General features: G+C 68.0%; 1 protein-coding gene across 6 annotated transcripts in view; it reads right to left on the reverse strand.

Moving 5' to 3' along the window:
- ADGRB1 (adhesion G protein-coupled receptor B1) overlaps nt 1-19,488 on the reverse strand; it is a 73,594-nt gene that overhangs the window by 39,489 nt on the left and 14,617 nt on the right. For all 6 annotated transcript variants that reach the window (XM_072733753.1, XM_072733752.1, XM_072733751.1 and 3 more), the window contains exons 3-17: nt 11,154-11,312; nt 9,593-9,703; nt 9,004-9,168; nt 8,757-8,921; nt 8,176-8,340; nt 7,759-7,923; nt 7,480-7,581; nt 6,169-6,275; nt 5,769-5,963; nt 5,547-5,615; nt 4,801-4,909; nt 3,463-3,606; nt 2,904-2,979; nt 2,154-2,256; nt 1,385-1,428 (exon numbers count right to left, since the gene is read on the reverse strand). In XM_072733753.1, coding sequence (XP_072589854.1) covers nt 1,385-1,428; nt 2,154-2,256; nt 2,904-2,979; nt 3,463-3,606; nt 4,801-4,909; nt 5,547-5,615; nt 5,769-5,963; nt 6,169-6,275; nt 7,480-7,581; nt 7,759-7,923; nt 8,176-8,340; nt 8,757-8,921; nt 9,004-9,168; nt 9,593-9,703; nt 11,154-11,312 — 1,879 coding nt within the window. The remainder of the gene's footprint in view (nt 1-1,384; nt 1,429-2,153; nt 2,257-2,903; nt 2,980-3,462; nt 3,607-4,800; nt 4,910-5,546; nt 5,616-5,768; nt 5,964-6,168; nt 6,276-7,479; nt 7,582-7,758; nt 7,924-8,175; nt 8,341-8,756; nt 8,922-9,003; nt 9,169-9,592; nt 9,704-11,153; nt 11,313-19,488) is intronic.

The following is a 19,488-nucleotide window of genomic DNA, read 5'->3' on the forward strand; positions in this document are numbered from 1 at the left end:
CACAGGGCCCTGGTACCGCCCGTCCCTTTCCAGAATGCTGGTCTCCAGACACTCACATGCACGGTGCGACGTCAGGCCTTTGCTCAAACCTCATCTCCTCAGAGAGGCTCCCACGAACCTGCTTTAAAAGGGACTTCACCCCACCTGCCACCAGACCATCTGGTCCCACTTCTTGGCACGTGGCCTGACCTGACAGTTTCATAGGAGCCTATAGGTTCCTGCTTTACTGCCCCTCCTCACTGGACAGGACAAGGTTGAGGATAAAACCTGATAGACAAGTGCCTTGTCTGTGGTTGGTAATCCCTGGAGGATGGATGGGTGGATGGAGGTGGTGGATGGATAGTTGGGGATGGATGGGGGTGAGGGATGGGTACATGGATGGGGACGGATGGATGGATGGGGTGGATGGATGGATGGATGGATGGATGGATGGATGGATGGGTGGCTGGGTGGATGGATGGATGGGTGGATGGGGTGGATGCATGATGGATAGGGTGGATGGGTGGGTGGATGGATGGGTGGATGGATGGATGGGTGGATGGGTGGATGGATGATGGATGGTAGATGGGGCAGATGGATGGATGGATGGGGTGGATAGACAGGTGGATGGATGGATGGATGGGTAGATGATGATCTCATTCCAACAACTTCCAGAATTCCTATACCGCAGCCCACAACTGGCCCCATCCCGCCTGTTCCCCAGCCACCTGCTCTTCCAGCCACACCTCACATTCCACCTGTCCTGTCCAAGTTCCACATTTTGGCTCAAGGTGTGCTTCCATCTCAATCCCCCCCTCCGCCAGGCACACCAGTCCCCCTGCAAGGTCGGCCGCTGTGGGAGCCCTCCTGACCCCCCAGGACACACACTCAACACTGCACTGCCCAGACCACAAGGGTGCTGCAAGGACCCCCAGGCCGGGGCCAGACTATGCACACACACTTCCAGCCAGCCCGGGGAAGGGGTGCCGGGAGGCCTACGGGATGCTGACACCTGCACTGAGAGAGGCGGGTTGTGACAGGGATGCCCACCCGCCTGGCCTCCTGCCCCCTGCAGTGGGGAAGGCCTAGCTCCCACCAGGCTCACCTGACCCACCAGGATCCAGCGCCAACCTCTTTCCCGCCCTATGTCCCCCAATTCTGACCCTCCTCTGGAGGCTGCTCCCACTTTGGGGCCTTTACACAACTCTTTCCTGGGAAGGGTGGGAGGCAGGCTGGGTGGGCTTCAAGTGGCCTCAGAGCCGGAGCTGGGCAGGGAGGCAGCGTGCGAGACACGGATGGAAGGGAGGACACGGCCTCGAGCCCGACTCTGTTGCCCTCCCCTGTGGGCCGGCCTCCCCCGAGCCCACCCTGGAGGCCAGAGGCCACGAAGTCCGCGGGAACTTACACATCCGACTCGTCCCACAGGATACAGGTCTGGTTGGTGGTGCCCTGGGAGAGCAGGGAGGAGTCAGGGTCACAGGGCCACCCCACCGGCCCGCGAGAGGGTCACTGCCAGGGGCCACCCACAGGCGTGCTAGGTGGACGTTCTGACTCTGCTGTGGCCCCCGGGGATGGGGTCTGACGAGGAGGAAACGGGCCCAGGGTGGCCAAGGGACGGGCCCCTCGAGGTCCCCAGCTGCGTGGCCTCGAGGAGCCCCCGGCCCCTCCCTGAGTGGGGCTGGAGCCCACGACTCTCCACCAAGCCTGCTGCTCACACGTGAGGGAGAGCCCGGGCACAGAGAGGGACGGCAACTTGCCCAGGGCCACACGGTGGGAAGGAGCAGGACCAGTTCCCGCCACGACCCTGGCCTGGGGGTCGGGGCCTGGCGCCCTCTGTCCCTGCTGGGTGACGGCCTGGGCTCCCAGCTTGGCCTCCTGGCCGTCAGCTGCTCCAAGGGCACGTGCGCCCCGGCTCCGGTGAGCGGTGGAGCCCCAGGGAGCAGGGCGCGGCGGGGCTGTGGGACCGGGGCACACTCCCGTCAGGAGGGGCCACAGCGCCGGGCGCGGCTGCAGACGCGGGTTGAGGTTGGCCTCCCACGTCGCCCGGCCGTGAGCACACGTCCCCGAGCCTGTCTCAGGGACACGAGCTAACGGGACCCCCCAGGCGGCCGTGGGACCGGGTGGGATCGGGGGCAGGAATCAAGCCCGCGCAGCCGCACACGGAGGGCACTCACGTTGTACACGTGGGCAAACTCGATCTCCAAGGGCGTGAGCAGGGAGCGGGGCGGGGGCTTCACGGTCACGGAGATGACCTTGGAGTTGAGCACGGTCGTGTTCCTGGGGCAGAGCCGGCAGGTCGTGTCAGGGCCGCGTAGGGGTGCCCCTGGTCCTGGTCCCCCTCCAGGCCCTGACCCTAGCCCCGGCGCTGACCCTGACCCTGACCCCGACACCGACCCCGGCCCCGACTCTGACCCCAGCCCTGGCCCTGACCCCAACCCTGACCTCGACCCCAGCCCCGGCCCTGATCCTTACTCTGACCCCAACACCGAGCCCGGCCCCGACCCTGACCCCAGCCCTGGCCTCAGCCCTAACCCCAGCCTACTTCCCGACCCTAACCCTGACCTTGACCCTGACCCCGACATTGACCCTGGCCCCGACGCTGACCTCGACCCCAACCCTGACCTCGACCCCAGCCCCGGCCCTGATCCTGACTCTGACCCTAACACTGACCCCGGCTCCGACCCTGACCCCAGCCCTGGCCTCACCCCAGCCTACTTCCCGACCCTAACCCTGACCCTGACCCCGGCCCTGACCCTGACCCAGACCCCAGCCCCTGACCTCAACCCCAACCCTGACCTTGACCCCTGCCCTGACCCCAACCCTGACCTCGACCCCTGCCCTGACCCTGACACTGACCCCAGCCCCGAGCCCGGCCCCGGCCCCTCCCGCAGGCCCCCGTGCGCCCGTCTCCCGCCGCCTCCCACCTCTGCAGGGCCAGGAAGCTGCCCAGGTTCCTGTAGAGCACGGTGCCCACCACGAACACAGACGAGTCGTCCGCCTCTGGAAGGGGGCACTGCCGTCAGCCTCTCCCGCCGCCCCAGCCGCGGCCTTGCTCCAGCGAGGGAAGCACACAGCCCGGGGGGGGGGCTCCTGGGTCACGTCCGCCCCCGTCACGCACACAGCACAGCCGTCAGAGCTGGGGTGGCTGCCTGGGGCCCCCGAAGTGACCCCTGGGGGCCAGGGCCCGGGCAGGGCGCGCTTCTCTTCCTGGGAGCCAGCGTTGGCTCCGGTGTGCTTCCGGGTGGACCCCTTCCCTCCCCGCGGTGACCGGGCCCGTTGGTGCACTCGGCAAAGGCTGCCCAGGAGCCTCCCAAAGCCGGAAGGGCAGGGAGGGCTTCCTGGAGGAGGGGGCGACCTCAGGAACACTGAGAAGAAATGAATGCAGCGCTGGCCCTTGAGGCCGCAGGCCGGACTCCACAAGGAAGCCCGTGGGCGCTGGGCCCTCAGACCCCAGGGCCTGAGTCTCCCGCAGGGGCCCCTCACCTGCCAGCCCCGTGGAGAAGACGCTCTTGGACACGGTGACCCTGTCCTCCGGCACCTTGGCCCAGTCGCCCGTGGCCCGCCAGCCCTTCATGGGGAAGCTGATGTCTGTGGCTCCGCTGGCCGGGAGCTTATGGATGCTGAGGACTGGGGCAGAGGGGGCGGCCCAGAGACGGCAGGGACAGACAGACAGACACACAGACAGCCGTTGAGCAACCGGAGCCTCGGCCCCGGGGCCTCGCCGCTCAGAGGGCCCAGCCCGGCCACCGTGAGGACCCAGGCTGTCCCCCACAGGGCCACAGGTGGCTTCTGCACTCCGGTCCTTGTCCCCTGAGCCCCCTTCCTCCCTGGGCTGCTGGAGCCCAGGCCCCGTCTCACAGGGCATCCCCGGGCTCTAGCACAGGATGGGGGGGGGTCCCGCTATCTCCCTGGCTCCCTCCCCCGGCCCACCCATGTCCCCTCTCCCAGCACCCCGTGGCCTGCCCTCGTAGGTGTTGGGGGACCACAGCCTCCCTGGAGGTGCCCAGCTACCCCTGGCCTTCGCCCACCTTCTGCCCCGACAAAAGCCCACCCCAGCCAGTTCCCACCTCATCCCTGCCTTTGCTGTCACGGGGCCCCCTGCCCGTGCGCCCTTGCCCCTCCGTGACCCTGTGGGGCCCACTCCGGGGACCAGAGCACCTTCCCCACAGGAGACGTAGGACAGAGATGGGGCCCAGTGGATGGGATATGGCTGCGTCGGTGTGTGGACCTATGGGGCGTGCGGGTACACGAGGTGTGCGTGGATGTGAGGGGGGTGGGGGTGGGGGGTATGTAGAGGATGTGAGGCAAGGGCGTGTGGGTGTGTAGGCGTATGGGGCGCGGGGTGTGGGTGGGATGTGGGCTGACGACCGGTGAATACGTTAGCTGCAGGTGTCTGGCAGGACAGGCGGGTGGTTGACCTCCCAGGCCCCGGGGCATATGGGGCTGTCTGTGTCCCCGGGGGCGAGCACTGGTCGCTGTCCCATCTGAGAGACTGGAGGGTGCGTCTACACTGGGTGGAGCCAGAGACCCTCTGACAAGACCCTTGGGGTTGGAGGCACAGAAGGGCCGGCTGCACGGTCCCGCGCAGCGAGGACACTGGGTGTGCAAGTAGGGGCTGGCTCTGGCCCAGGACTCGGGCTGAGACACCCCACAGTCCTCCTGTGGGGTCCCGTCGGGCCGCGGTCATCATGGAGCCGGGGCCGCGTCTGCACGAGGCCGCGGGGAGAGCCGTGGAGTGTGTCTAGCCGCTGCCCCCGTGGATGAGGAAACCGAGGCAGGAGGGCAGCCCAGGGCTGCGGAGAGGGCCGGGCGGGGGCTCACCCAGGTTGTCCGTGACCTGGTACGCGTCCCGCAGGTCCTTCATGCGGAAGCCGATGACGCCCACGAAGTCCTCCACCAGCCGGAAGAGCTCCTTGGCGTTGGGACCCATCTGGGGATGGGGTGGGGGTGGGGCAGGGAGCCTCAGAGCCATGGGGACTGCTGAGCGAACTGAGGGTGTCATCGAAGGCCCCCGCACCCGGCCTGGGACACGGCCTCCCGGCCCTCTGCTCCTGCACCTGTGGCCCCCGCATCCAGGGTCCTGACGCCCATCCCCGGGCACCGAGGAGCTCCGGACCCACCGTGGGAACCAGGCTTGGACCTCAGAGTGTCTGCTGACATTTTGTGGAGCACAACCTTGAGCCCTGAGGGGCTGCTGTGCTCGTGGGCAGGGGCCCAGCCTGGAAACAAGGGCGGGGTCTCGGGATACCCCCAGTCCTTACACCGATTGCTGTCCCGGGGTCAGGAATGGTGGCAGGTTCCAAGTCAGTCCAGGAGGAAGGGGGGCTGACCATGTCCCCGTGACCCTGACATATGCCACGTGGCCGACACCTCTGCCCACACCTGAGCCCACTGAGCTGCTGTCCTCTGGTGGGTGGGGAGCCAGAAGCTCAGTCACACCAGCTCAGAGGTCCCGCTGGGGTTCGAGCCCTGGGCCCCCCCAGGCTGGCCTGGGCCCCAGGGAGGAAACAGACACACCTGTGCCCGCCCTACTGCTCTGACCATGGGGCCCAGACTGGTGTCCGTACCAGCTGGGCCTCCTCCCACTTGTCCCGGTTCTCTTCTGCCAGCAGGTTGCTGATGATCTGCACAAAGTTCTAGAAAGAAGAGGAAGAAAGGCCAGTGAGCAGAGAATGAGGCAGCAGAATTAGGGCTCAGTGTGCGACCAGAGTCAGGGCTCTGAGGCTGCACCCAGGGACCCCCATTCCCCTTCCCAGGCGCCCCCCCGGGGCTGCCCCCTGGGAGCCCACCTGCGCGTCCCCAGGGGTGGGGCTGTAGTACGCCCTCCGGAAGATCTCAGTCATGTTCCTCAGGACATCGATGGTGGAGAGGAGGTCCCCACTGTAGCTGGTCCCATCCTGGGAGATCTCCACCAGCGTCTGGATGACCTCGGAGACCCCCTCCCCGGGCAGCCCACGCTGAGCCTTCGCCAGGTGCTCCCGGGTCTGGGGGAGACGGAGGGGGTTGGGTGCCACGATTCTGCAGGACGCGTACCCCCAGGCTTGGGCCTCCTGCAGCCCCCGGCCAGGGGCCATAGCTGACTCGTGCCCACAGGCTGTGCCATGGGACACCAGCCACAGGGCTGGGTCTGTGGCTAAAGGGCAGCGGTGGGTGCCGGGCAAGGCGGGACACCCCAGAGCCTGCTCTCACCATCATCTGGATGTTCCGATAGTCGATGGAGACACAGCGGATGTAGGTGGGGGGCTCCCAGTAGGCGATGCCTTCCTCGTCCAGCTCACAGCGCCGCAGGATGAGGCCTGGGGAGACCGCGGGCCACGTCTGCCTCCAGCGCCGGAATCCCACTCCCCGATCCTAGACTCCAGCCCCTCCAGCCCCCAGCCCCTGGGCGCGGAGCCAGCACGGTCGGGCCTTCCCTGGTTCTTTCCTTCCACACGTTTAGCGGCAGCTCCTGCGGGTCAGCTGCTGGGCCAGGGACGCAGGACCCGACTGCGTGGAAGGGGGGCCTCTCCCGCAGCCCCTCTGGACGCAGAGCCCCTGCAGAGGCTGGGCCCTGCCCAGCTCCACCCGCAGAACAGCGGGGGCCTCAGCTGGCCTGGGTGTCTTGGGGACACTGACGGGCACTGGGCGTCAGCTGGGGCGTGGAGCTCCTCCCAGGGAGCGGCCACCAGGGGAGCGGGCACAGCTGCACGTACACACGACAGCAATGACCACAAGGAGCTGCCACCCGACAGGAGCCACCGGGTGGGAAGGGGCACCCATTCCACATCGTGGACCAGGGTCACAGGGAGGGACGATCCGGTCACATGTGCAGGCAAAAGGCTGGAGGTCACGCCATCACGTGACCCGTGTTTTCTTTGCTTCTCTGGATTTGCAAGGTGCTCCCAGGAATGTGCAAACAAACAGGGGTGGGGCTCGGATACACCCCCCACCACTCTCCCCGTCCTGTGTGTACCGCCCCACCCTTTCCTTCGGACACCCCGTTGGGAGAGCCCCCAACGCCCTCCTTTTGCAGAGTGAAAATGGAGGCTCAGAGAGATCGAGTCCCTTCCTGAACGTCACACAGTAAACCAAGGTACACAAAGCGCTGGCATCCCCTCAGTCAGGGACAAAGAAGACCCAGCCCCTTCCCCTAGGAGCACATCCCGCTTCTCCACAGCCCCCCAAAACCCTCTGCAGGGTGCATGGGGATTAAGGCTGCTGGCACTCAGAGTCAGCTCCCCCCTCAGGGCCACCAAGCCCAGGGCAAGTGCACTAACTTCCTTGTGACTCAGTTTCCCTCCTATAACTGGACATCCCACGCAATGGGCTCTGTGCAGATGCTGGCTCTTGGTGAGCGCTCGGACACCGTGAGTGGCTGGCCACGTGGGTCCCGGCCGTGCTGCCCTGGCTTCAGCGGCATGAGCTGACCGCTCTTTGGGGCCGGGCCCGGAGGGCGTCTCGGTGCCTCCCTGTGAGGATGGGACAGGAGCCCATGCCACCTGCCTCCCCCCCAGCCCTCACCTGTGGCATTGCGGGGACACCGGACTGCGGCCACCTCTCCTGCTGGAGTCTCCTTCCAGACCACTGTGCCAAAGTTGTCCTCATCACAGATCTCGTGGGGCTCTGCGGGGGGCCAGAGGCAGCGGGTGCGGCAGGGTATGGGAAGGGGGGCCGTGAGCTGGGGGCAGGCTCGAGGACCCTCTGGGATACCTGCTGTCCCGAGGCAGAGCCATTCCCAGCCAGGCTAAGACCCAGGCCCGCCCAGCGGCTCAGAGCCCTGGGGACAGGACGGACACTCACCGGGACACCGCTGGGCGCTGCACTGCCGATACTCGTCCTGCGGGCCCTGGCAGGCTGCTCCCCCGAAGAAGGGACCGGAGCACACACGTTCCCGGCGCTGCGTGCCGCCCCCGCACGTGACACTGCAGCCGCCCCACGATGCCCAGGCCTGCCACTTCCCATCCACTGCGGGGCGTGGCCAGGCACGGACAGGTCCGGGAGCCACAGGACGCAGAGACGCAGCGGCCCGGGCATGGAGCAGCAGGGAGCCATGAGGAGAGAAGAAATGGAGAGCGGGGAGCAGAACCAGAGCTCAGCTCCGTGCAAAGAAAACCAGTGCCTCCCGCGCTGGGTCCCTGTGACCACCCCAGTGTCCCACTGACACCCCCCCATGCCCGCCGGGTCCTCCACCCACAGGCCCCGGGGCGTGCTCCTGACCTGGGCACTGCTGGAGGAAGCAGTCTCGAGTCTCCACCCAGTGGCCCTGGCATTCGGCGCCCCCGTAGGAAGGCCCGTTGCACTCCCGGGTGCGCTGCTGCCGGCCCTGGGAGCAGCTGGCGGAGCACGTGCTCCAGCTTGACCACTCATTCCAATTTCCATCCACTGCCCGGCCCGGGGGAGAAAGGGGACGGGAAGCCAGGGTGAACACCCAGGGCCTCACACCCAGCCTGGGCCATAGGTGTGAAGGCCTCCGGGGGCCCAGCACCCCACCACACGGGCCGGGCTACGGGCGGGACCTGAAGAGCCCCAGGATCTCGCCACCCAACACCGCGACAGGGACAGGAACCTGGGTCACCAGTGTGGATGCTCCAGGGGCCCTGCCACACCACCATGAGGCCCGGGACGTGGGTGCGACCACTGGGGGGCAGCTCCCCCACACCCATGACCCATGAGTGAGAAGGCCCGAGGGTCCCGGACCTCTAGGCACCCCAGCAAGCTGGCCCTGGACTCCTGGGGCCCTTCCCCTCTGCTTCCTCTGCCTGTGCATCCCCTGGGCCAGCTCCCTCCCTCTCACCTACCAGGACACAGGGCGATGTTGCAAAACTTAGTTTGCTTCTCGGGGCCCTCACAGGGGTTGCCTCCAAACTGGGGGGGCCTGCAGGTGCGCGTGCGGTCTCGGAAGCCACGGCCGCAGGTGCTGGAGCAGAGGCTCCAAGGTGACCACTCGTCCCAGGCGCCGTGCACTGCAGAGGGGACCGGGGAGCACGGCTGGGCTCAGCAACCCTGGGAGGCTGCCCCCCTGCCCCCCCCGCCCTGCCCCCTCACCTGGACACACAGCCGAGTTATTGCACAGCCGCTGCTCGCGCAGGGGCCCGCTGCACTGCGTGCTGTAGGACGAGGACACGCAGAAGCGGGTGCGGGTCTGCCAGCCTTCACCACAGGTGCTGGAGCACACGCTCCACGGGGACCACTCCTCGGCCGCGGGGTCACCTGCGGGCGCAGACCGACAGCATTGCAGGGCTACTGCTGTGCTCACACCCCCCCCCCCCACGAGGGCCGCCTGCCGCCAGGCTCCTAAGCCCCAGGGGTTCGAACCCGGGCTCATCTGCGGGACTTGCCATTTCCCCTACAAGGCTGAGAGGGCCCTTGGGTGACCTTGTGCCGCCGTTGGGTCCCTGGGGTCTAGCCCCACACAGGGCCCTCGCCTCGCACCAATCCCTAAACAGTCTGCTTGGAGACACGCGCCTGGCACCTCAGAGGTTGATCTAATGCTAAGTCATTAAGGTTATTACATAGAATTAGCAGCAATTAATACAACGATATTTGCCCAAAGACCTCGTCCCCTGAAACCAACCTTCCCCTGTAGCGTTCTAGGACAATCGGGGGCAGGTCCGCCCTGCCCACCCCCGCTCACCTGTCTGCGGGGACGGGAACCCAAAGTGCTGCAGCTCATCGCCCGGCTCCTCGCGCCGCCGGGCGTCTGTGGACCGCAGGGACTGGCTCCGGGAGCTGGTGCGGCCGGCGGCTGCGGGACGGGCTCGGGTCAGCGTCCAGGCCGCCGCCTGCAGCACCTCCCCGGAATTCCGGAGGAGCGCTCTGGGCCCTGTGTCCCTCAGTCCCCGGCCAGAGTGGGGCCAGGCGGCCGACCCGGGCCATGCGGCCCCACTGGACAGCTGGGAGACCCGGAACGGGGCCACTCCGGCCTGATGCCAGCCCCCTGCAGGTCACCTCGTGCCCCCCCCCCCCCCCCGCGCCCCTTCCTGCTGTCCTCCTCCTGAGTCCACAGGCACAGCCCGCAGGACGGCCCCTCTGAGTGGCAGCTGCCCTCTCCTGCTCAGCCACCCACCAGCGCTCCGGCCTCCCAAGCCTGGCCTCCCGACACCCCAGAGCCCTCCTCAGGTTCTTGAGAGCCGCTGCTCTTCCCAGGAAGGTTCGTGGGGGAATAAACCACCCGAAGGATGACAGTCTCGTTACAACTTGATTTAAAATTATGGAAGCGACTAAAATATGCATAAGGACGTTAAAACCTTATTAGAGAAATTCATTCTGGAGTCTGGTTCAGGCCGGGGCCAGCAGGTCTGGCCAGGGCTCCCCGCGGGGGGTTGGAAGGGGCAAACCCACAATGGGCCCTAGCGAGCCCCCCAGGAAGCCCAACCCCGCGGGGGAGGGGAAAGCTTAACCCCGGGCGGGGCGGGCGGGCGGGGCGGGTTCCACCCTCCTCCTGGGACCGCCCTCACCTACCCGCCCTCGCCCGCCTGGACCTGGCCTCGCCCCGCCCCTGGCCCCGCCCCGCAGCAGGCCCCCCTTGCACCTGACCCTGCCCTCCAGGCTTCCCGCCTACCAGGTCCCACCCCGACCCCGCCCTGGGCTCCTCCCTCCCCTGTGGCCCAGCCCCCTCCCCTCCTTGGCCCCGCCCTGGGCTCCTCCCTCCTCTGTGGCCCCGCCCCGGGCTCCTCCCCTGTGGCCCCGCCCCTCCTTGGCCCCGCCCCATCCTCTCCCCGGCCCCCTCCCCCTCCTTGGCCCCGCCCCGGACTCCTCCCTCCTCTGTGGCCCCGCCCCGGGCTCCTCCCCGTAGCCCCGCCCCTCCCATCCTTGGCCCCGCCCGTGCTCCGCCCCTGTGGTCCCGCCCCCTCCCCATTGGCCCCGCCCCGGGCTCCTCCCCGGTGGCCCCGCCCCCTCCCCTCCTTGGCCCCGCCCGGGCTCCTCCCCGTGGCCCCGCCCCCTCCCCCTCCTTGGCCCCGGGCTCCTCCCTCCTCTGTGGCCCCGCCCCAGGCTCCTCCCCGTGGCCCCGCCCCTCCCTCCCTTGGCCCCGCCCGGGCTCCCCCTGTGGCCCCGCCCCCTCCCCTCCTTGGCCCCTCCCCTCCCCTCCTTGGCCCCGCCCCTGGCTCCTCCCGTGGCCCAGCCCCTCCTTGGCCCCGCCCCTCCCCTCCTTGGCCCCGCCCCGGCCCCGTCCCGCCCGCGCCCCGCGCACTCACGGCCGCAGGCCTTGCGGTTGCACAGGCGGCCCTCCTCCAGCACCCCCTCGCAGCCGCCCTCGGCGCCGGGAGCCGGCAGGCAGGTGCGCGTCCGCGTCTGCAGGCCTCCCCCGCAGTCCCGCGTGCACTCGCCCCACAGGGACCACAGCTTCCAGCCTCCTGGGAGGAATCAGAGGGCGGGGCTCAGGGCGGGGGCGGGGCGAAGGGCGGGGGGGGGGTCTTTCAGGGACTGACGGGGGAGTCTCCCCGGCAGGGACTTAGGGCGCAGGTCCCGCCCCCGCCCCAGACCGCCTCGCTCGCTCGGGAGGGGGCACAGGTCCGCAGAGGCCGGCAGGGCCAGGAGGGGCAGGGGTGCTGGGGCAGCGCCTGCCTTGGGGGCCTGGTGCCTACCCCAGGCCTCCCGGGTCCCACCGGGTGCCAGGCCACGATGCTCTCCGGCTGTGGAGGTCCTCTACGGGGACCTGTGCCAAGGTCTCTACTGGCTTTGAACCCCGGGGCCCCAGTGAAGGGGCTGGACCCAGAGCTGGAACCCCAGGGGTGTCCAGAGTGAATGAATGAGAAGAAGACAGCCCCGCTGCCGGCATGGCTGCCTCTCGGAAGGCTGTGGGGTAGGCACCAGGGCAGGGGCCCTCACTCCTGGACACAGCCGCAGCCCCTGGGGGACCCCTCCCCGTGGTCCTCCGTCCAGCGTTCTCTGAGCCCCCTGCCTCCTGGCCATGATTCCCTCACTGCACGCAGGGACGCCACTGGAGACCAAGGCCCCACACCTGGTGGCCGCACTGGGGTCGAAGGCCCCCACACCCCTCCATCCACCCCCTTTCAGGTCCTGAAATGAGTCTCCTCCATCCGGGTCCTGTCGCCCCCCCCCCCCAAATCCAGAGCTAATATCCCTGAGGGTCTGAGCCCCTAGGTGGCCCGAGTCCACGCAGGGCACTGAGGGGCCGCAGAGGAGCCAGTCGCAGGGAGGCTGCGCATCCTGGGCTGGAGTGTGGGGGCCGCATCCATGGGCTGGGGAAGGCGGCTTCTGTCCCAAGGCCATGCTCAAGGGGCCCGGGCCACTCTGCTGCCTGGGCTCTGGCCACTGCCATCCGTGTGTCCTGGGGGTCACCGGGGCCCCTACGCTCCCATGAAGCAGGATGGGAACACACTTGACCGAGCACCTGCTCTGGGCGGGCACCCCGACCTCGCTCCCACTTACGAGGTGGCCAGGAAACAGTGGGGTGCATCGCCCAGGCCCAGCACTGGAACCTGCCCTGGGCTCACCCGAGGCTGAAGCAGGCAGCGGCGCGGGCCAAGGGCAGGTCACCCCTGGCCTGTCAGCAGGACCCCGGGTGCCTCTCGGAGTTTGGCTTTTGTCTGTGGCGTGGGGAAGTAAGCCCCACCACATGGGGAATGAGGGCTGCGGAGACCCCCGAGGGTACCCCAGGACCGGTGCTGAGCCCAACGGCCAGGATCACGTGGTGCCCACCCACCCCCACCGTGGATGGTCAAGTCCCCCCCACCCCCGCCGTGGATGGCCTCTGCCTCTCATCTGAGGACGGCGGGGAGCTACTGCCCAGACTGATGGTGTGAACGGCAAGAAGGGGTTCGGAGATGATGGGTGTGGGCAGTCAGTGGGGTCAGGGTGGCCCCCAGAGCACCCACTCTGATTTGTAGGGGGCGCGGTGTCCGGGTGACTCCGGTCCTGCACCCATCTAATCTGCGGATGGCCCCGAGGGAGGGCCAGCGCCCCCCCATTGCCTGCAGGCCTGTGCTGGGAAGCCACCAGCAGGGGGAGCCAGGGGCGGGCGCAGGGGAGGCTCGGCTGCAGGCGGCACCCACCCTGGGCCGGGGGGAGGGGGCAGGGCACCTCTGCCAAGGGCACACGGTGCCCCCCTCCCCGTGGGCTGGTGCCAGGCAGATGGGGAGGCAGGTCGGCAGGGAACCCGCGGAGGGGCTGGCTCGGACCTCAGTGGCCGCCCCTCTGGGTGGGCTCAGACCCTGCTCTCGGGGCGCCCAGACGTGCTGTGGGGCCTGGGAAGGGCCTGCCAGGGCCACACGGAGTGGGGGAGCAGGGCTGCATTTTGCGTGGTTCTTCGCTCTGGGGGGGCCTGGTTTGAGCCCCTCCTGCGCCTCAGTCAGACGCCCTCATGGGTCACTCTGTTCCCACAAGAGACACCTTGTGGCTCCCCCCGTTCACAGGAGAAGACCAAGGCCCACTGAAGTGGGGTGCTCGTGCCCCCCGGCTCGGAACAGGCCTAAGGGGAACGGACCCAGGCTGCCGGACCCTCCAGGAAGGGCTGCTCCTCCCCCAGCCACCAAGGCCAGCTCCCCCAGGGGACGCCCTGCGCAGGGGAACCCCGCCCCCGCCCCGCCCCCGCCAGGGGAGGGCCAACTCCGGTACAGGTGCTCAGCACAAGGAGCCTTGAATCCCAACCCGCCCAGGCAGCCACTTTCACCCCATTTACAGCAGAGGAAACTGAGGCTCACAGAGCGGTGGTCAGGATGGCCAGGGGCTGGGGCGAGGCCCCCCTGAGGGTCTGCCTGGGGAGCAGGAGCCCCCGAGGTGCACAAGCCAGGCTCTGTAGGGCTGAGCGGGACCCTACACATGGGTGATCCCACAGAAAGGCCACTTCATCCTAAACCACCAACATCCCGTAAGGACTCCAGAGAGGCGGCTGGGTGCAGGAGCATGGGGGCCCCCCCGGGAGACGGGTGGGGAGCCCCCGGTGTGGCCTCCGCAGGCACACGGGCCAGGCCAGGTGGGCAGCTCGGGCAGGTGGCAGACTTCGGGTCTGGACCCCGGGGGCAGGAGGGGGGGCAGGTGCAGATGGGGAGACCGTTACCTCCCGCCGACAAGGAGGAGCCAGCGCCCCGTTACAGCTTCCACAAGCCCCCCTCCAGGCGAGGGCCGCCTGCCAGGACTGCCCACAAGCCCCAGCCGGGGCTCCAGGCCCCACTGGTGTCGCCCGCGGAGGCCGTCCCAGCTCGTCATGCGGACCCGGAGGGCCCGAGGGGGCCGGAGTCCTTGGAGGCGGGCCGGTGACGGGTCGGGGGGCACGTCCCGCCAGTCCTTCCTGGCCGCCCCAGCCCAGCCCCCACAAGGAAGCCTGAGTGACGTGGAAGCTGGCGGTGGGTGGGAGAGAGGGTGTCCAAGCCAGGCTAATTGGAGGATGCCACTCGGTTCCCATGGCAACTGCTGCAGAGCTCAGAGTTTCAGGATAGACTCAGGTTAGGCCTCAGCTGCCAGCACACCCACTATTTCAGGGCTGGTTACCTTGGTGACCCAGGTGGGGGGGGTGAGGAGGAGGGGGCGAGGCAGGAGAGGCTGGGGAGGGGGGCCATGGGCCCAGAGGACGGGCTGGCCCCGGGGGCGGGTCTCGCCCTGCACCGGGATCCTCGTGAGACTCAGCTGGGGCCCGGGTGCGGGATCCCTGCTCCCCTCACGCCCCGAGGCCGGCCCCGTCACACACTGTCCCCAACCTTGGCCGCACTCGGGCCACTGACCCACACTCGGGGGATGCTATTCTTGTTACTGTTTTTATTTTTAACGTGTGTCCCCGCACACGGCTGCCACCGGCTGGATGGATCCCCCCGAGCGGAGGGCTCCCCCGGGAAGCGCCCGGGGCCGCGGTGCCCAGCGGGCTTCCCGGGGCAGCGGCCAGTGGGCCCGGCTGGGGGGCCGGCCCTCCGGCGGAAAGAAGCGCATTCTTTCCCGCACTCAATGCCCCTCTGTCTCGGCGCCTCATTTCCATCTCATTAACGGATGAATGGAGCCGATTAATGGCCGCCGGGGGCGAGGGCCCCTTCCCGCCCCGGCGCCCCCGCCTGGAGGCTGTGCTGCCCCCCGTCTGCGCCACCGGCCCCCACCCAGCTCCCCGCTGCCCGCGGGCACCCTGCGGAGGAGGAGGGCCGCGCACTTCCCGGCGCCTCCGGCAGAGGTCTCCCCAGCCCCGCGGGTGGGGGCGGCCCCGTCCTCGTGTCCTCGTGTCCTCCTGTCCTCGCCACCAGATCCCCAGGGACCCGCAGCAGGTCCAGCCACCCCCAGAACACCCCTGCCCCCCCAAGCTGGGCCTGTCTAGAGGCCCCCAGGCTCCTCCTCTCCCACCTTCTCAGGGATGTGCCAAGGGGGACGCTGGGGACAAGTCGGCTCCCTGACGCCCCCCCAACCCTACGCCTGTCCACAGACCCTCACCCCACAGCCCCGCACGTGCTGGTCCTCCACCGGGCCCACGGCTCCCGCTCTCAGGCCCGGGGGGCCAGCGGCCCACTCAGCCGCGGCAGGTGCCGTGGGACCCGCTGCCCGCAGGCCCCATCTCAGGGAGGACAGGGAGGACAGCGACAGCTCCTGCAAGCGCCCGTGCTAGTGGCTCGTCTCCGTCAGCTTCATGCAGACCCGAGGACCGGGTCGTCCGGTCCCCACTTCACAAAAGGGAAACCGAGGCTGACCTAGGTGGCTGGCTTGGCCTCATCTGCGGGGCTACACGCTTTCTCGCCACTCTCGTCCTCGTCAGGCAGGTATTTCCCGCCCTGGGAAGGGTGTCCCGCCCCAGCTCTGCCCTTGGGGTTGGTGACCTGGACGCGTGGCTTCTCCACCTTGGGCTTCGGCGGTTCCACTGACATCCCTCCTCACCGTCTTTCCCAGACGTGGAGCCCAAGCAGGGCCATAGTGTGTGTGCTGCAGCCCTGGCCGCCGGGCGGAGGGAGCGTGGGGCGCTCTGACCCGCGTGGGAATTGCCCTGAGGCTTCCACAGGCGCATCATTTTCACGGGGTCACATCCTGCTATTTCCTCTGGGATGGGCATTGTCTACAATGAGCCCGAAACCTTGTTTTCTGGATTTTTATAATCGAGTCCTTGTACAAAAAGAGCAGCATCCCAGGCCGGGATGATAAGCCTAAGTCCCTGGCAGGAAGGCTCTGACACCCTCCTACGCCCCCTCCCATTCCCCGTCACCCCCAAACTCCAGAGGCGCGGCTCTTCCACCTGAATTCCCATCTTCCCTCCACATTCCAAGCCCAGCCTCTGTCTGGGTCCCGTGGACCCCAGAGAGGGGCTCCGGCCACTTCCTCCTGAGGGAAGTTGGGGGAAGGCCTCCGAAGCCCTGCAGGGGCCTGTGTGTCAGGCAGGGGCACCCCGCGGAGTGGGGACCGGCCTGCAGCCAGGGCTGCGCCTGGGGCAGGGCTGGCTCCTCGCCCCACGTCACCGCCTTGTCCCCCTGGAGGCCACTCCCGCTGCGGCCCCACACCCCCACCCGTGCAGACACGTGATGCCAGCGGCACACGCACACACCGGGACACGGACACACGCGGGGACACGCGCGCACACTCGCTTGCTCCCGGCCCCCTGGATGCGGCTTTTTCATTATCTTATGTGTCGCTTCTGCAATAAAATTCTTTAATTAAAACATGAATATTTAAAACAACCCTTGAGAGAAATGGCCCCGTCTCACCAGAGGCAGAAAAACGCAGAGAGACACTGTGGGAAAGAGACAGGGGGATGAGACGCAGGAGCCGGCCCCGAGAGACCCCGCAAGACCCCGAGAGACCTCAAGAGAACCCGAGAGAGCCCATGAGACCCTGAGAGACCCCAAGAGAGCCCCGAGGGACCCCGAGAGACCCCCAAGAGGGCCCAAGAGAACTCATGAGACCCCGAGAGACCACAAGAGACCCCAAGAGAGCCCCAAGAGACCCCGAGAGAGCCCCAAGGGACCCCGAGAGACACCCGAGAGACCCCAAGAGGGCCCGAGAGAACTCACGAGACCCCGAGAGACCCCAAGAGAGCCCCAAGAGACCCCAAGAGATCCTGTGAGACCCCAAGAGATCCCGTGAGACCCCAAGAGAGCCTGAGAGAGACTTGAGAGACCCCGAGAGACCCTGAGAGACCCCACGAGACCCTGCAAGACCCCGAGAGACCTCAAGAGAGCCCGACAGACCCCGAGAGAGCCCGGAGAGGGCCAGCCAGGCGGCCAGGCGGGCAGGCAGGGGACAGCTGCTGTGGCCTGAGGAGCGCTCGCTGGGTCGGCGGCGTGACGCGGCCATGTGGCGCTTGGACAGGCCGGGCAGGGGGAGGGCCGAAAGTGGGCCACGGGCTGGCCAGGCCTCCTGCTCACTCCCGGCTCCGCCGCGCGCGGCCTTCCCGGGTGCAGATGGAGGGACGTGCAGGCCCCAGCCCCAGCCTCCCCGGCCGGCGTGAGGGGGCGAGGCTCCCGGGGCACCTGGCTCCGCGACGAGCTCTGGGGTCTGGTGCCTGCCGGGCTCGGCCGTGTGTCTCCTGACGGTCCACGTGCCACCCGCACGCGTGCACACGAGAGCAAGCTTCCCGGCAGAGCTTGTCCTGGGAGACGCCCGCAGCCAGAGCCCCGGGGAGCAGGGCTGGCTCCGCTGGCGGCCCACCCCCCGCCGGCTGTGTGACCGCGGCTGCCACCTCAACCTCTCCGTGCCTTGCCCCAGCGCACAGGCACTCATCCAGGGCCCGCTGCGGGCCGGGCGCGGGCCGGGGGCGACGTCGGGGAGCAGGGCAGGTGCTCTGCCCGGGGGTGCTTACAGCCCAGCAGAGACACAGCAGGGGCACGGACCCAACAAAATCGGGAAATTATCCGCGTGTTCACGGGTGATACGTGCAGCGTACGGGGGTGCAGAGCGGGGCTCGGCCTGCTGCCATGTCACACAGCGCGGTCAGAGTTGGTTGAGAAGGTGGTGTCTGAGCAAGGACCTGAGAGAGGGAGCCCTGCGGTATCTGGGGAAGAGTGTTCCTGCCGCAGCTGGTGCAAAGGCCCTGGGGCAGGAGGGCTGGGGACCCCTCCCAGGGGCTGCGTTCATTCATATGCGGCTGCTTCAGACACAGAGGAAGCCCTCGGGAGGCGGCTGCTGTCAAAACTACTAGGATCACTTCACTCCCAAGGTCCCAGAAGCATCTGGGCCTTCTGGGTGCAGGGACGTGAACTGAGCTGTGGGCTGCGTCCAGGCCGGGTGACCGCGGGCTGGCCGGCCTTGCCCAGGGCAGGTGACCCCCTCCGCTCGGCGGCCAGGCCTAGCCCACACCCCCCCCCCCCCAACCGTCCTCCCACCGACCGCCAGCCCCGGCCACGGGCCCCGGCGCTGCTGCACTGTGCCTGAGGCGCTGAAGTTGGCCCTGCCCGGAGCCCTGGTCAGAACACACACACGCCTGAACACGTGTACGTGCCACGGGTGCTCGCCTGCACACGCTCAAGCTCCAGCACACTGTACTGCACACGCGCACATGCACACACCAGCTGTGCATGCGTATGTGACCTGCACACACATGCACATGTGCAGGCTCAATATCCTGCACGCACATGCCACGCAATATCCTGCACGGCCTTGCACGCATGTACACGCCATGCACACACAAGCACGCACCGATGCGAGGCACACGCGAGCACACAGACATGCCACGCATTCACCTGTGTGCACACACTGGTGTCCAGGGATGCACAAACATGCAGCATGCACACGACGCAGGCCCTCACCCACGCACTGCACAGGGCACACGTACTTGCACACGTGCACACACGTGTGTGAACGCAAGTGCACTCACACACCCCTTCCCGTCCCCTTCTGAGCACCACCGCCAACAGGCCCTGCATTGGGGTCCCCGTGCGAGGGGCCCCGCAGGCCCAGCCCCGTGCCCAGGTGCCCCCGTCCTGCCGCCGCCTCCCCGCCCGGCCCGCTGGCTCCCACCTGACCACGAGCACAGGCTGTGCGATGTCATCGCTGCCGTTATTTTTGCTTAGAATCACTTCCACGTGGTCTTTATCCCTCACGCAATCAAGGAAAGATTGTTCTTGCTCTTTCCCTTTTAAAGATAAGGGCCCGAGGGGCCGACGGAGCGGCTGGGACTGGGCCAGGGCTCCCCGCGAGGGCAGGTCAGGCTGATCTGGTCCTGTCCTGCTGCTGCAGACCCAGAGCGCCCCGCTCCAAGGACAGTCCACCTGGGGGACCCCCGGGCATCCCACACTGAAGTCCCGCTCTGACCTCTGGATCTTCCTCCCCGGCTCCTGACTGGAATTGAGGGTGGCCTAGCCAGCTCCTCCCCTGTGTCCCACATGCCCCCCCCCGGCCCTCCTCCTCCCACCCGCCCGGCCAGCTACAGCTCCCTCCTGGCCGCTGTCCCGTCCCCAGGTCCCCTCTGAGCCCCCGCGCCCTTCTGCATTGACAGCCCAGGGACCCTCAGCGCCTGTCAATCACTCCTCTGCTTAGAGCCCCAGGATGCGGCACGGAGCCGCTCGCACGGGCCCTGCGGCCTCGTACCCAACGTCCCTCACCCGACGTCCCTCATCGCAGACAAAGAAACCAGGGCCCAGGGGTGAATGACCACTGGGGAGTGACAGAGCA

Source organism: Vulpes vulpes, chromosome 13 (genome assembly GCF_048418805.1).
Source record: "Vulpes vulpes isolate BD-2025 chromosome 13, VulVul3, whole genome shotgun sequence".
Lineage (NCBI taxonomy): Eukaryota > Metazoa > Chordata > Mammalia > Carnivora > Canidae > Vulpes > Vulpes vulpes.